General features: G+C 46.1%; 1 protein-coding gene across 1 annotated transcript in view; it reads right to left on the minus strand.

Annotated features, from left to right (window-relative positions):
• Positions 1-15,168, minus strand: part of doc2b (double C2-like domains, beta) — a 65,212-nt gene extending 50,044 nt beyond the window's left edge. The window contains exon 1 of the mRNA XM_056594844.1: positions 14,745-15,168. Within this exon, the coding sequence (XP_056450819.1) occupies positions 14,745-15,168 (424 nt within the window). The remainder of the gene's footprint in view (positions 1-14,744) is intronic.
• Positions 15,169-16,497: the final 1,329 nt, after the last annotated feature.

Genomic DNA, 16,497 nt, shown 5'->3' on the forward strand with positions numbered 1-16,497 from the left:
GAGGTTTGGTGTTTTCTCATTTGATAGAACGGATCGATTCGACTGCACAGCAGTTGTTTCATCATAAGTCGTTAACTAAGCACATAAGAATGTATGTGCTACGCATTAGCCGACAGCACTGCAGAACCCAAAATGTAAGGGCTCCTGCTTTGTCCCCAGTTAACAGGCCTCTTCAGATTTGATCTTGAGGCAAAAATTAAAAGGTTGTGTCCTTTAGAGTTGATTATTTGATTACCCCCTTTGCCCATCTGAGCGTGGCCTCGCCGTGATTGGATAAGCCGTTTTGAAATGTTTGCTCGATGACCACTTGATCAACTGCAACAAAAAAATGAACTGTCCCTTTTTGTCTCCCAGCAAAATGTCAGTTACAACCGGGGCATTTGGGCACCCTATTTAGTTGCCCATGAATGTTGACTGAATTATCGTAACATAAACCTATACATAAACATACTATATATTTTAATATAGGAAGGATGATTCCCAGAATTGCTTTGATTGCAAATATTCTTGTTGTTAACAAATGCTACCCAAGTGTGACATTCTATTAAATAATTAACTTGAAACCGATCATTTAAGTGGCTATTTACCTCCTCAGCCAGTTTTTCACTTGAGACGGTTTTGAATTGTTTTCAGGTGTAAGCCTCCTCTAAGAGGGGTCTTTTTGGCAAAGGGCTCCAGTTGCCTGTCTTTGTGTGGCGACCAATCCCCTGCAGAGCTTCTGTTCCCTCTATGTTTCCCTTTTTGAATGGCACTATTTAAATATCAGTTGGCTTATCTTTCTCCGCTTTCCTTTTCCTCTCAAACGGATTCCTCAGGAAGAATCAACCGAAGGACACTCTGCAGGGGCAGCGTATTCCATTTCAGCTTTTTTTCGCCTTTGTGCGTCCACATTTTTAGCATATTTGTGTGTTTGTGTGCGAAAGGCCTATTGTGTGGGCATTTAATTTCAGAAAAAGTAAAGAATACACAAATGTGTTCTTTCATCTGTGAACTATTCACCAGTACCGAGGTAGGTACGAAACAAGCATTGCATTGATGTCATCTTTACCCTGTTTGCTTAGGTGATCGATGCGAATAAGCACAAACTTGGAAAATTTTGTCACAGAAATAAGGCACATTTCGGTCTCCACTCCTTGGTGGCCTCACTTATCCTCCGAGTGCTCTGACACGCAGCGGGAGCTACGACGTCGGCGCATTTGTTTAAGTCTCTTGAAAGTACCAAGGAAAATGATGGCCTTGAAACATGGTTGCTATACCAACGATCTGTCTAGAAATTGTATAGAGTGCCATTCATATGTCCTCCGTTATGTCGGGAAGCGTGTGTGTTTGTGTGCGCGTGTACGCATGTGTGTGTCATTATTGAATATTTTATTCCAACTGCATGGTTCCTTTGTCTCCCACTGGTGTGGATCAAGGATTTGTCTGCATGGCGTGCTGTAAATAATGTGTTTACAGTTTTTCTCGATTGTATACGCACAAAAAATTGAACTATGCACACAATTCTGAAAATTTGAAGCTCATGTATCAAATACAAGATTCAAAATTGCTAAACTCTAAGTACAATTCCACTGTTTTCACATTTTTGCTAAACTCTAAGCACAAATCTCATCATTCAGCACACTTGGTTCACCTGGATCACACTGGCCTTCAAAACGCAACAACTAATTACCAATAAGTCGAACTCACTTCTCACCTGTTCAAACTCAACTGGCAAAACACTTCAATCATGTGTCAGAGCATTAAAGACGACTTGGTGAGCTCTACTGTGTTGTAGGTATTTTGGCCTGATCAGGATTGGAGCTAGGGTACATACTGATTTACATGTAGATTGGTTTCACCTCATTTATATTTACATTTTTTGTTGGCCTACGAAAAGCTTTTTAGGTTTAGGGGTCAGTTCAGCTCAACATTTTATTGTATTACAGTAAAAAAAAATATATTTGCTTTGTTACCTGCACTGATTTCAACATTACATCCCCCGAAAGACCATTTTCTTACTGTAGTGTTTTTAATTGTACTTATCAGTGCAATTACTGAACTGTTATTTACCAAAATAGGTAACATCGGTGTATTGTCAGAACAATGTTGCAGCATCAACTATAGGTGTACAGTATGACTCTGGGAAGCTCGGATTGTGAGTTTGGCCCATTGGAGCTCATTGGATAAACAAATATGCATTGTATCCTATTCTGATACGATTCTGTCAATTTATATGATATATTCACAGTATTGTATTACAATATGGCAACAGTCTTTATGCTACAAGTACCACCTAATTGCAACTTTAAAAAAGAAAGCTATTTCTAAATCATTGTAGACATTGGAATATGTAACATGGCCTTATAAAGCCAAAACATATTTAAATAGTATTTTGATGGAAGTGTTTTGAATTGATAACACCAAAGTTTAATTGATGCTCTCTAAGAGATATTCATTTGATAGCTGTGTTTACTGTCTGGTGAAAAAAATCTGTTTTGAGAAGAATTTGTGTAGTTTTGACAAAATGATTAACTCTTCTCAGGTTTGTGTTTAGAGTTTTGAGAAATGTAGCTATAGTTTCAGAAAACGTGTTTAAACGATAGAGGAGAACTGTAATTGACTAACTCGGACGAAACGCATGGCAAAATAGCATCGAGTCGGCTAACATCAAGTGCTGCAGAGTAGAATAGATGGGGGCTCCATCTGGGGAATTAACACAATTATGGTTCTGAGAGGGTAGAGGGGGAGATGGGAGAGGGTAGAGGGGGAGATGGGAGAGGGGTAGTGGGGGAGGCGGGAGAGGGCGAGTGGGGAGGGCGGCTGGAGTGCCTTCACTCTACCAGAGAGCACACAAAACAAAGTTCGGTGGATAAGGCAATGAGGAATAATTAGAGATGGGCACGCTCTTATTTTGGGAGACAAGAGTGAGGAAACCAAATGACAATGAACCCTGGGTTTAATTGGAAATGACCGGGACAATCAAAGTTCAACAGGGCTTTGAGTCATTAAAATTGTGTATTTGTATGGTGTCCAAATGTGTAAAGAAAAATTGAAAAAAAGTTAATGAAAACGGGGACGAGTTTTAATTTTCAATGTGTTGAACTGATTGTGGCATTTGATAATTACTTTCCCTTAGATGCCATTTTTTCTCCCCTCCTCGACTGGCTTGATAAGCGATCGCAATCTCATGTGTGACTAATGACTGGAATCACCTTAGACTGCTGCTAAGCTGCCCTGTAGTTCTTGTACATCAGTAAATTAGCAACCGTCTCTAGCATACGCGTATTAAATCCTCGTCTGAAAAAGGCAACTTGCTGAGTGTTTATCGTTCAACAGACTCTGGGACGGGAACTAGAACGGGCCTCTAAAACTGTACATTCATTTATCACATCCGGAGACATTTTTCCATGCTGTTAATGGGATAATGGGCTATAATACAAATCAGATCAACCACATTCGGTCAACAAAATAGCATGCCGGAAATGCAAGAACGCATTTCATGGAATACAATGAATCTCGGGAAAAAAAAGGCTGATTCAAAGGCAGCACAGTCCAATCTATACACAGTATAGACACAGTATAGGCACAGTGTAACACAATGGAAAGTTCTCCTCATCCATGCAGTGTTCTTTGACAAACACATCAATATATAAAGAGACCTTCCTAGTTCTAGTTTGGCCGATTTGTTGGTTTAGTTGAAGAACCTGTTTTTCATCATTCATTGACCCAAGTCCACTACTATATATACCCTATATGTACCCTACTGTTTTGGTGGTACTGGGCCTTCTTTAAGGGGTTATTTTTCTCCAGATAGGGATGTGGGACACTTGCCATGCAGCCCGGAGGATTTATCTGAGTTCTGCCCAGCTTGTGATTAGACCCACTACCACCGCCGCCACCGCCACCGCTACATCTTCCATGCCTCAACATCCATTCCCCCAATCTGTTCACTTCAGCCACGAGAAGCCGCTGGAAAGAATCCCATGACGGACACGGCTGTGAACCAATGGCGCTCTCTCTCTCTCTCTCTCTAGAGTCTAGACCATGTTTAAATTATCCCTGATCCACACAAGGCTAGCAGATTCACCCAGTCAGATCCTTGTGTGTGCTCTGTACTTTACTTTCATACAACCCCAGATATATGGTGCCTGCCTCCCCCCAGAAGAAAAACCTCTCTCTCATAAAGTGTGAATCCAACCGTTCACGCTTTTACATTTCTCTAGGCCATCCTTTTAAAAAACACACACACACACACACACACACACACACACACACACACACACACACACACACACACACACACACACACACACACACACACACACACACACACACACACACACACACACACACTTCATGCATGAATATTTATCTGAGAACCAAGAACCTAGGCTTTACATGCATACATGGATTAAAGCCCTGAGTTTAAATATAATTGAAATTCAAATAATTGATCTTAATGTTACACGGAAATGTCAATATATTTAGACAAGCCTTAAACTTGACAGCCAAAGTTAGTTTTTCCATTATTTAGAGGCTTGACAAAAAACTGCAACCTGAATGCTAAACTCAAATTGACGGGGAAACGTGGATTGGGCGTGCCATCAATCAGCAAGAGGTTGGAATTTAAGGGTAAATCCAAAAGGGAATCCATCATAAATTATTTTAACTGGAGCCAAAAGTAATAAGATATACAAGAGTATATACAAACAGATTAACTTGCTTATTGATTTGTGTGCTGACGATGCTATGCACGAGTTTGTGAGATGAAGATAAAGAGATTTTCGAGAAAAGGCACTATGGTCTCTGAATCGGTAGATATGTGCAATACAACTAAATGTGCCTTGTGTTTGCCTTTCAATAAAACAACAGACATTGTTAAATATATTGCATTATAATAGTTTATTTGAATATGTTCAAAAAGGGGGTAGTTCTGTCAAACACACATTAGGGTTTCATATTGAGATGGAGGATGTGGCCTTCTACACATTAAACACACAGATGGAAATAATATATATATATATATATATACTAACGAATATACATCACAAAATGCATATTCGTACAAGCTCGAAGCTAAACCCGACCACCGCCTTTCATTTTGTTGACTTGTGCAGGCAGCACAGTATACAGCAGAACCCGTCTTCATAATATACTTTATGACTATTGATTTATTCTCATGAGTCTATTTTACGACAATATCTCTCTAAAAGGCTGGACAGCTATGAGCCCACAGAAAATACCCCCAGAGAATTCTCTGGCTATCTCGACTTTCAACATATGAGAGATTACACCATTCTGTATCGAAAGTGTCGAGCCAAGCGTTTTTTTACGTAAGAGAGCGAGAGAAACGGGGAGAGCTAGTGTGCGCTATCACCCCAGCTAGCGGCGCAACAGATTTGTCCTTGAAGCTCTCAGTACGGCAGAAAGAAGAAACAGGCAACACACAACAATGGTCTTATTGTGAACTGTTCCATCTGTCTGTGTTTGTTTTTATTGTTCTCTATCTGTCTCTGCCAACACAATAGCCACTGGTGGCAGGCAGTGTTCCCTAATTCAATTATGGCCGAAATAAGACAAAAAAAAACACAAAAAATAATATAACCACCAGAAGGAAAAGCCACAAAAGTTATACTTCATACATTCACAAGAGTAACACAATCATGTTTTAAAAGCACCTTTAACACAGATTCATGGATGTTAATTAAGATTCCTACAAGCTAAAGTCAGCCAGGTATCCTGAATCATTCTTGTTACTAGTAACGACTACCAGGTAAGGATCATGTCCAGTAAAATGTCATTTTTGTCAAAAATCCCAAGCATACAATTGATTACTTTGTGTTTGATCAACGTGTTATGTTCAGCAGATGATTCCTGTATTGATGCTTAGACTGGAAGTGAAGGTGAACAGGGTGGTCTTTTAAAACACGGAATACCTGCCAGGTTTCACCTTCTAAGAGATATTTATGATAATATTATTGTCATACCAAATCTGCCCTCTGTCTCTTTGCATGAAGCAATGGTGTGATGGCTCATCAAGGTAAACGCCTTGAATTTGAGGAGACACTGACCGCGAGTAGTAATAAAAGATTATTAAGCAGAATTAAGCAGTGACTGTTTCTCTCTTTTCTGTGCTTTTGACTAAACCATTTAAACCTACAATGTGAAACACTTTGATTGAGGTGTGGACTTAGTCATAATTCGAGTAGAAATATTGACCAAAGCACGGCTCTATAGAGAGGAATAATGCTGCCCAACCGTCTCTGTGTTAATAAAAGGTTAGTTAATTGTTAGTAAACACATATTTCTGCATGAAATTATGTTAATTAATGGTTCATTATTGCAAATAACACTTCATGTGTTATTTACAATAACAATTAGCAGTAGATAACTCTACAGCTATCGTATGCTCAGGCCATGTTTGAAGCTGTTCAAAATCTCCCTATTGGGTGTGATATTACTGACAAGCTAAGGCGGGCTCAGACAGTATTAGAGAACATTTACTTTTTCTCTCGCACCTCATCAGGTAGGGCCCCTCTTTATCATGATGGGAATCTCAGCTCTGTCGATGCGACTCAAGGCTGGATGTCACGACCCAGCCTCCGAGAACGAGGGCCCTGGAGGACAGGAAAGTAAAATCGTTCATTTCCAAGACTTAACTGACCAATTCTCCCTTTGTGCATCGTTCTAAAGCCTAGAAAGGAAGGAGCGCAGAGAGGAGCTGTGACCGAACTTGAAGTAACCCATTTTTTATCATTTACTCCCTAGCCGGTGGTTAGAGAATAAGAGCGCGTAACTTGTCACCGACAACCAAAGCAAAACGATTCTTAATAATATGCACTTTAAATGAAGTCTACCATGGGTCGACAAATCGTATATTTTAATGTGCTGTTTCTTCTTGGGCCCTACCTATCTACAAGTGTTTAAATGTATAATTACCACAAGTGCTCATAGGGAGACCAGTTGCATACTAAAGCGTGTAAATGTACTTAGCAAGGATGTCATGTGTTAGCTTAAATGTTTATATATACGCTATGCCGCCAGCTCATTAGCCGCACATCAGTGCCCATAATGAAGCGGAACACTTTAATGTAGCGCCACGGCCCCTTGGTAGTTCATCTGCTGATTTGGAAAAATAGTTTAAAAATGAATAACTCTACAATATATGCATGCAAATTATATTTGTCCTTTTCTGTTCGACAAAAAGGTTTGACGTATGTTTCACGCCACTAATGTGTCGGAGCTCGCCTGCTCTTTATCGGCCAGCAGAACGCGCACCATGTTGAATCCATCATCTTCCCCCACAGGCTGCTCTGAAACCAGGGGTGGACTGGGATTCAGAAACAGCCCTGCGGGAGAGTCCGACTGGTCCTACATGTCCGCGTTTTCAGGATTAATTAATCCATTAATCAATTAAATAGATATTCTGGCAGAATGGGCTATGCCCAATTCCCCAGAAACCACAGATGAAGAGTCAGCCCCTGACTCAAACAAATTGATAGCTTTGATGGATTTTGTTTCCAACCTGAAAAATAGGGGTTTTATTTAGCATAAATATACTGAATATATTACTTCCATACACAGAAGGAAAATGACCACACATTCATTGATGGCATTACATTTTCCTCTAGTTCTGGATGAAAGGAATCCAGTCTGTCCCGGATGCCCAGGCTAATATTTCCCTGAAAAGATCCCTCAAGTGAGGCTGCAGCTACTTATGCGAGGTCGCCAAAAGCACTCCAGTCCTGGATCCTCATGTATTACGATGTAGTCGTGCCATACTTGAACGCCACTTGGAATGTCACTCAAGCTTTTAATGCTCAAATGAAATGGAAATGGCATCATGAATGGGCTTGGACGTGTAAAAGCACCCTCATGGTGTCTGCTGCGAATTTCGGCAAACAGATGTTCCTTCAAACATCCAACATAGAAAGGCTAGACACACTATATGTAAGCTCAGAATGTGAATTCATTTGTGTCAGATAAGCTAAACGAGGCTATCCAATAACATGTTTTATATGTAACCTGTTGTGAACCGAGGATACAATTATTCTTTAAGGTTTCTCTTTTCAACTACTTGGTGAGATGGAGTCAATACTCAGGTCAATATTGGAGCAAGGAATCACTTTGTAGCAGGGAAATTCAAATTAAGCAATAAATCAAAATAGAATAATTTTTTTATTACCTTCTCTCCAACACTATACAAACACCATACAGCACATGTCTGTGCACCTTTTATTGAATGGCTGAACTCGCGCTTGTACATACCGGTGATAGACGGCGGAATACAGAAGCATTGTCGGTATTGAGGATTCAGAGGCTGAGTCAAGACTGAATGCTTTACCGGCGGAGACTCGAGGCCAGCGAAACAATTCTGTGGCCCCGGATAAGGATGGCGAAAATCCATCTTTAGTTGCTGCCACAAAGCGTCTGTGGCACAACTAGGGAGCGTTCAGGTTTGGAAATGGTGTGGATAAGATCCAAGGAGACGGGATATCACATGTCGTTTACTTGAGATCGGTAAATTGATTATTACTGGATCCATTTTATTGGAGTATTAGTGAGAAGATGATTCTCCATCGTGGTTAATTAGTATCTGAGGTGAAAATAAAATATAAATTGCATTCTAATCCTCTGGGGCGGTGATACAGTATCCCAATAGCCTATTACATACACGTAGAGCCCCCTCTGGTTTTCACACATTCATAACATGAGGTCCGTTTCAGAGGCAATGAGAGAAATTCATTTTTGCATAACACATTGTTACAATGCCTATGTTGATCTCATGAATATTCTCTTTTAACTGCAGGATTTACCGAATCACCCCAAGAACCCCTGAAAATTTTTCCTATAACGAAAAAGCTGGAGCTTTAGGGGAGGCGGCACTCGGGGCTCTGGCTAAGCCGTATTGATGCACCCTTTGGTCCGCGGCTAATGAGCACACAGCTGTTGTTTAAACGGACCCTCCCCGCCGATACAAGCGAGTACAATTATGCAATTAACTCCTTTATGTGGCGGTTTCAAAGAGCACTCCATGTTAGAGTGCACATGGCATGGAAGCATCGTGCACTCGGCTCGACACAGAAAATAGCACCCACAACTAAAGGACACCAGCCCCCCCCCCACACATACTAAAGAGAAACATAGAAAACTGTGACAAATCAGTCAGGTAAGTACGGTGTCGCACTCATGCATACAAAATGAGCACATGAAAACCCACGATACACTTCCCTACTGGTGGGGAGAGTCGCAGATGTCATAGAGAGAAAGTGCCTAATGGCCGGTGTTGTCTTCAGACAACATGTCTGGTGGGATATGTTCCGCCCTGTAGCACAGTTACAGCTTAGTGCGTTCATCAAGCTCAACTGGAGCATTCCCCACGGAGGGGGAAAAAGCAGCAACACTACCCACACTTGCTTAGCGCTCTCGGGCTCCCGAGCAGCCATCCTTCAGTGGTTCAGAATGGCAGGTGAATCGTTCAAGGCCCGTTCAGGCACCCGGGGGAAAATGGACCAAAGCGTTACCCCCGGCAAGACTCTGGTCGATCGCGGAGTGAGAGAGGTGAGGTGAGTGCACAGGCCGCCTCTCTCTCTCTCTCTCTCTCTCTCTCTCTCTCTCTCTCTCTCTCTCTCTCTCTCTCTCTCTCTCTCTCTCTCTCTCCCCCCCCTGCTCCCTCAGCTCCTCTCTCTCTCGCCTACATGACTCCAAGGCGTTCTCTCGGACAAAAACATCCCCAACCCCGGGAGGTGGGAGGCTGCGTGACCCGATGGCGCTCGGGTAACACCAGATTCCAGCCAGGAAGCCCCCCTCCCCGACTCAACAACCCCACACGGACTCGGGACCCCCACCCCATCACAAACACCCCCCCTCCTGCGCCACATGAAGGGCACTTCATTGATGTGGCAGAGTTACGGAACCTCCGATTGGGTTTGATTAGCGGCCCTCACAGGGGGAGCGGGAACACTTACCGGGTGCTGCACTTTTCCGTTTCAATTAAAATCAAGGTTGGCGTCACAACGAATCACGGGAAACGGTGCCGTTTATGCAGATGAGCCAGCGGGCCTCTGGCAGCGGGTGGGGGGGGGGATGGAGAGATCACTGCATGATTTGTTTCATCAGGGAGCAGGCGGATCCCCCCCCCCCCCCCCCCCCCATCCACAAGCACACACCTTCCGAACTCCAGCACAACCACCGTCCCCAGGAGGGCAGGGAACGGATAACTGCAGATATTTGAGCGCATCCCAATAGAGCAAAGACCTGAGACTACGAGAGACAACTTGGTAAACCGTCGCCTTGCGTTGTAAAACTCACAAGCAAACAAAAAAAAAACACAGACAAGACATTCCTTCCCCCGCTCACCATAACAACAGGGGCTCCGCAGAGAAGATCCAAATGCACCCAGCTAATCAAAACCCGGCCGAAAGGTCATTCTGGTGAAATGGAGCTATTTTCCGCCTTTTGCTTTACAACCACAACCAACACTACAGAAAAAAAAACGCTATTCAACCTTCATAGACATGGTTCCACTTCCTATACTATCAGTTATCTGTCTACCAGACATCTTTAAAGGTGAGAGGACGGTACTGTGCTATCAAGCAGAGATTATGCAAACTCCGTTTGCTAAAGAGGCTCTGATCAGTTTCGAACCAAAGACTTTGCGCTGCGGGGAGTCCCTCTAAGCCGGGGAAGACCAGAGAAAGATCAGAGGCCGACGGCTACGTGTAAAAAATAAAGATGGCATTAAGAAGACGAAAAGGCAGCCAGTCATGTTGAACCGTGAGTCTAGAAGACGGACTGACAGAGGTTTAGAAGAATGCAGCCATGGAGAGTATGTTGACGATTCGATTTTGTTACGCATAAAGCATGGGCTGTTCCTCAAGCACAGTGTAAAGACAGTGTTTCACGGGCTGTTCCTCAAGCACAGTGTAAAGACAGTGTTTCACGAGCTGTTCCTCAAGCACAGTGTAAAGACAGTGTTTCACGGGCTGTTCCTCAAGCACAGTGTAAAGACAGTGTTTCACAGGCTGTTCCTCAAGCACAGTGTAAAGACAGTGTTTCACTGGCTGTTCCTCAAGCACAGTGTAAAGACAGTGTTTCACGGGCTGTTCCTCAAGCACAGTGTTCAGACAGTGCTTCATTTTTACAAACAGGCCCTGAACCAGGCAATGCTTTGTTTGCTACATAGACACCCAAACAGCCTATATTTTATGTACTTTTGAAGAAGCGTGTATCAAACATTGGTCCCAATTCCCACCACAGATTCCAACATCATGGCAACTTATGCCACGATGGTTCATGGGTTAGATAAAGTATATCCAAAGTATAGTGTCTTCATTTTTCTTGGCAGGAAAATAAGATATATTTTGCTTTAGTTTCGCTCCCAGCGTGAACTACTTCTAATTGGTAAACAACAACCCCATTAGGGATGCACCTAGCCAAGCTCGCAGAGGGGAAACTCTTAAACATTTTGAACGGTGCTGATGGGTGCAGTCCAGAGATAGCCCCCCCGTCATACCCCCCTCCCCTCAGCCCCCCCTCCCCTGGCTGCGGACGTCGCTCATCGCTCACGCTGTTGCTGCAACGATGCGTTTGTTTTGCTGCATCGACCAGGGAGATAAGGTCGTCTTCTTCTGTGGCTCTGCTCCCACGGCGCCCGGCAGCGCTGTGGCAGGGGATCCACGCTCGGGCTCCGAGGTTGCATCAGACCTCGTGGCTTGTTGTTGTGCTTACCGACTGTACCGGCTCGTGCTGTTTTTGTTCCGCTTCTCCGCTGGGATTTGAGACCCTATTTAGTGGGGCTTCAGCCCCCGCTGGATTTTGTAATTTTAGCCTCTCTGAAAATATCCAAGCATTTCTTTTCCTCTAATTAGGATAACTACACACATTTAGACTCGTCCAAACTTAGGATGAAGGAAGGAACTGGGCAAATTGTCCTTAAACAACATAATCATGCATGTATAACCATGGATGTTCCCTTTTCCCTAGCGAGTAGCCTGCATGAAAAAAACATTGCAGACTAAACTAAATGGGATTGTTATTGGGGACTAAGCCTCCCTAAAGGTCAAAGAATAGATCTCTGAAAGCTTCATCTTCTGCGTCTATAATAATAATAATAATACATTTAATTTAAAGCGCGCCTTTCAAGACACCCAAGGTCACCTTACAGAGCATAAAGTTATCTATGTTATCTAGCATATAGTCATCTATACATCTATGTCTAGATGTATACTTTTTAAAAGAAAAGCCTTTTGTTTTACTCGTTCCCATTGATAAATAATTTTGCTGTTGGCTGGCGAGATTAATGCATCTCTCTCCCCCCCCCCCCCTCTGCTGTCCGCTGTGTCTGATAGCACCACCCCGGCTCCCCCCCTCGCCACCACCCCCGCCGTCGCGGATTTATGGAGTGGAAGTGACACGAGGTAATTCCCCATGCGGCGGATGACTCTTTAGGTGTCGGTGACATGATTGAAGGAGGATGTTTGGGGTAGCAAATGCCGTCGTCCTAATTGCCTGCCGCACAAAAGAAGGTGGCAGTCGCCGCAGGTTTTTTTGTGCCCACGGTTCCTAAAGGAGCACCGCCATTAGCATGCTAGGCAAATATACAGGGGATTATTAAGACAAATGTTTCAATCAACCAAATTCCACTTCCACATAAAAGGGGTTTCCATGCCACCTAATCCCATTTGACTGTGACGCAGTTTAAGGTTTAAGGAAAGGACAACTGCATTGCCCACAAAAAGAAAAGAAGTGTTTTCATCAACAAATTGTGTTGATGAAAAGTATTAATTATTAAAATAATTATCCCCATAATTATTATAATTCCCATTGCGCATCAACGAATGTGCTGCCAGCTCGGGCCTCGACTACAAATACTGCAAAAATAAATAAATGTGAAAAGCAACACTTTTTGCCAGTGATTCAATTGGATTCATTATGAGCGGTCGAGCACTGGTAAAAGCATTTTCACACTTTCAGTTCAGAAAAACGCTGCCCTACTCCTCTCCCCTCCGCCTCCTGCTCTTGTTATACCATCGCTTAAGCCCGTAGCAGGTCACAGACGATCAACATCTGTCACAGTCCACGCATAACCCGCCTGTGGCCTGACAATCTACAGTACCACCCCCCCCCCCCACCACCACCACCACCACCACCTTAGTGCAGTTCTGGATTAGAGGCTCCCCCTAAGCCTCTGCGTGCATGTCACTCTGGGCGGATTACCTCCCCTGGGTGTGGTGGTGGGGGGGAGGCTTCGCTCGTGTTCCACATTGACCCGTGAGCTGTCTCCAAACCTCCTGCGGGGAGAGAGACGAGCAGGTTGTGTTGCGGCGCTGGCACAAAAGTATGCAACGTTCAAATCCCCAGCGCATATCATCACACACTCACGTGTCTTGGGCTGTGCAACAGGTAGCCAGTGCTATGTGTGGTGCTTGTGAATAGAAAGGGACGATTGCAATGATGGGTTTTCAGCCATTGAAAAGTGTTTTGATTGATGCTGGCATGGGGGTGAGCCGTCTCCATTGTGGCTTGGTTGTAATTTTACCACTTTAGATTGTCTACAGTTGGAGAGGCAGAATGTAACAGGTGTTGTGAGGGTTCCTTGCAGAGAGAACCCGTTGTCCAGTGTCCACATGTTAATGTTGAATGTGAACGTACACGTGCATATGCACACGCACAAACACACACACACACGCACAAACACACAATCACATACAAGAGGCACACAGAGACTCACACAAAGAATGATTGGCTATAAATCCCTGTCTTTTTATGTACAGGTGAGACCACCCCGCTAAGACCCCCAACCCCTACACCCCCCCCCCCCCCCCCCCACACACACACACACACCAACACACACCCACATACACCTGCTTCCCAGAGACTCAGTGTATCTACAGATCCACACAACTAGTCACTCGGTGTGTGAGGGGCAGGGAAAGTCCTGCTACTAATACTGGCCTGCTGAGCGTAAGCTCTGCGCTGTGAGCCCATGGTTCTCCCAGACCCCCCCCCCCGGGGACACTGGACGGCAGCTCTGAATCAACATCAATCAAAAAACACAAGGCCTTTTTTCTTTTCACATACAAATACATAGCAGGATAGGTTCATCAGGGATCCTCATTTTGAATCGTCAGTCATGGCTATGGGTGGAAATCCCTGGGTGTCATTGGCTGACTGTGTGCGTGCTGATTAGAAGGGCTACCGATAAAGACGAGAGAGGCTTCAGTCCTCCTCCCTGCCAGCAGCAACAGTTGGTCACTCCACACACATACATACACACACACACACACACACACACACACACACACACAGATCCACACATATTGACAAGCAAAGATTGACACGCATGTACGGATGGATACACACACACACACACACAGATTGTCACGCATGCATGGACACACACACACACACATAAGCTCCAGCCAGGTGTCTGTGATGGTGGAGGCATGTATGGGAGGGGGATTGGGTGAGGGGCGGAGAGAGAGAGATTGAGCGGGTTTGAGAGAGAAGGATGGATAGAAAGAGAGCGATGGAGTGAGAGAGAGACAGAAAGAGGGAGAAAGTGGAGGCATGCGGCTGATGCCTGGCAACCAGTGCCAAAAGAATTTGGGGGAGAAAAGGGAGAAAAGGGGAGAAGAGGGGTGCGTTTGTGGGGTGGTGGGGCTGGCAGCAGACGATATCAGGTAAAGCTCACAAAAAAAGAAAAAAAGCAGAGAAGAAGAAGAAAGAAGGCAAGAGGGGGCTAGGAGCTGGCGTCTACTCACTGGAGTCGTCCGAGTCGTATCCCTCCACGTCGGGCTCCTCTTCCTTGCGGACCGCCTGCTGCTGCTGCTGCTGCTGCGGGGACGACGACGAGCTGGCGGTGGCGCCGGCGCGGTCCAACTGGCCGGGGTCGCTGTCCGAGTCGGCCCCGCCCCCGCCGGTCCCCGCCGCCGCGGAGCAGCCCGACGACGTGGACAAGTTGGAGCGCGGGGACCCGGACGGGCTCGCGCCGGCGGCGGCGGCCGCTGAGGCTGCGGCGGCCGAGGCGGCGGCGGCAGCGACCACGGCCTGCGGGGGCAGACCCCGGGGGTAGCGGGGGAAGTAGTCGGAGATCTGCTTGATGGGCTGGATGGGGCCGGGGCACACGTCTATGGCCATGTGCTCCTGGATGCTGATGGTTGGCTTGTCGCCTTTGCGTTGTGTCATGCATGCGGTCGCCTTCTACTCCTCCTCTTCTTCTCCGCCCCCCCCCCACCCCCCCCGCCGACCACCACCCACCGCCCCCCCCTCCTTGCCCCCTTTTACCTCTCACCGAGCGGGCACCCCCCGCCCCTCCACCCCCTCCACGCCCCCCCTCCCGGCCGCACACACCTCACCTCGTCGCCTTGGGGACAACTCCCCCCCCACCCCCCCACCCCTTCCCCTTTAACGACCGGGCAACCCCCTGCCCGCCCCCTCCTCACCCTGGCCAACTCCAAACGCAAACAAGCACAACAGTCACAGCCGCGCAACAACCCAAACTGGGGCCCCCCCTCTCCCCACCTTCCTGCTCCAAAATAAGTAAGAACAACACACCCAAAAAACTCCTTTCCCCCCTACTCCTGGCCACCTACCCCTCTGTCCCTCAACGAGGGGGGCAGGAGCTGCTGTCCGCGTGTGTCCCGCGGGCGCAGGGTGTGGATAGGTCCAGCGGGTTAGTGGTGGCGGGAGGCTGCGCCGGTGTGTGGAGCGGAGGGGGAAGCAGCGCCTGTTGCTGCTGCCTCCGACTCGGGCTGTTTAGACCATGCTGACTCTCTCGCCGAGCGCTGTCTGCCACGCGCCTCTTCTCTCTCTCCCAGTCCCTCTCTCTCTCTCTCTCTCTGTTGGTCTTTCTCTCTCTATCTGTCCCTCTCTCTTTCTCCGTCTGTCTGTGTGTGTGTGTCTCTTTCTCTCTCTTTCTGTCTGCCCACTCCCTTTGCACGTCCGCGCGTCTCAGAGAGAGAAAGAGTGTGTGAGTGAGTGAGTGAGTGAGTGAGTGAGTGAGTGGTGTGAGGGAGCGACGGAGTAGAGGAGAGAGAGAGAGAGAGAGATAGAGAGAGGGAAAGGATTAGAGCATGCATGGAGGTGGAGTGGAGTCGGGGGGTGGGGCTGGGGGAGGAGGGATCAGCTGATGTCACTCCCTAGCAACGGCGCGGTAAACAGGAACCGTCGGCTGGTAGGTGCTTAATTATGATATTAGCCCCGTCCATCTGTCACTCCGGAGGGGAGACTGGCGGCCGCGCCTGGCGAGCGTGCACTTGTGCACGTGTGCACACGCTTCCTGAGTGTGTTGGCTTGGCGGGGGAGAGAAAAAGAAAAACATTGACAATCTATGCCTGTGAAATGAAGTCTGAAGGTTTTCTCGTATCCTACCTACGATCATGTGAATCTATCAAACTGAGCTCACACATAATAGGTTTGTGTAGGTTGAAGCCCCCGCGAGAATTTCGCAGAAAAGAGAGAGCTTTTGCGTTTCCCAGAAACAGGGCATTACCTCTGAGTCAGCCGTTCGCTCCC

Source organism: Gadus chalcogrammus, chromosome 7 (assembly GCF_026213295.1).
Source record: "Gadus chalcogrammus isolate NIFS_2021 chromosome 7, NIFS_Gcha_1.0, whole genome shotgun sequence".
Lineage (NCBI taxonomy): Eukaryota > Metazoa > Chordata > Actinopteri > Gadiformes > Gadidae > Gadus > Gadus chalcogrammus.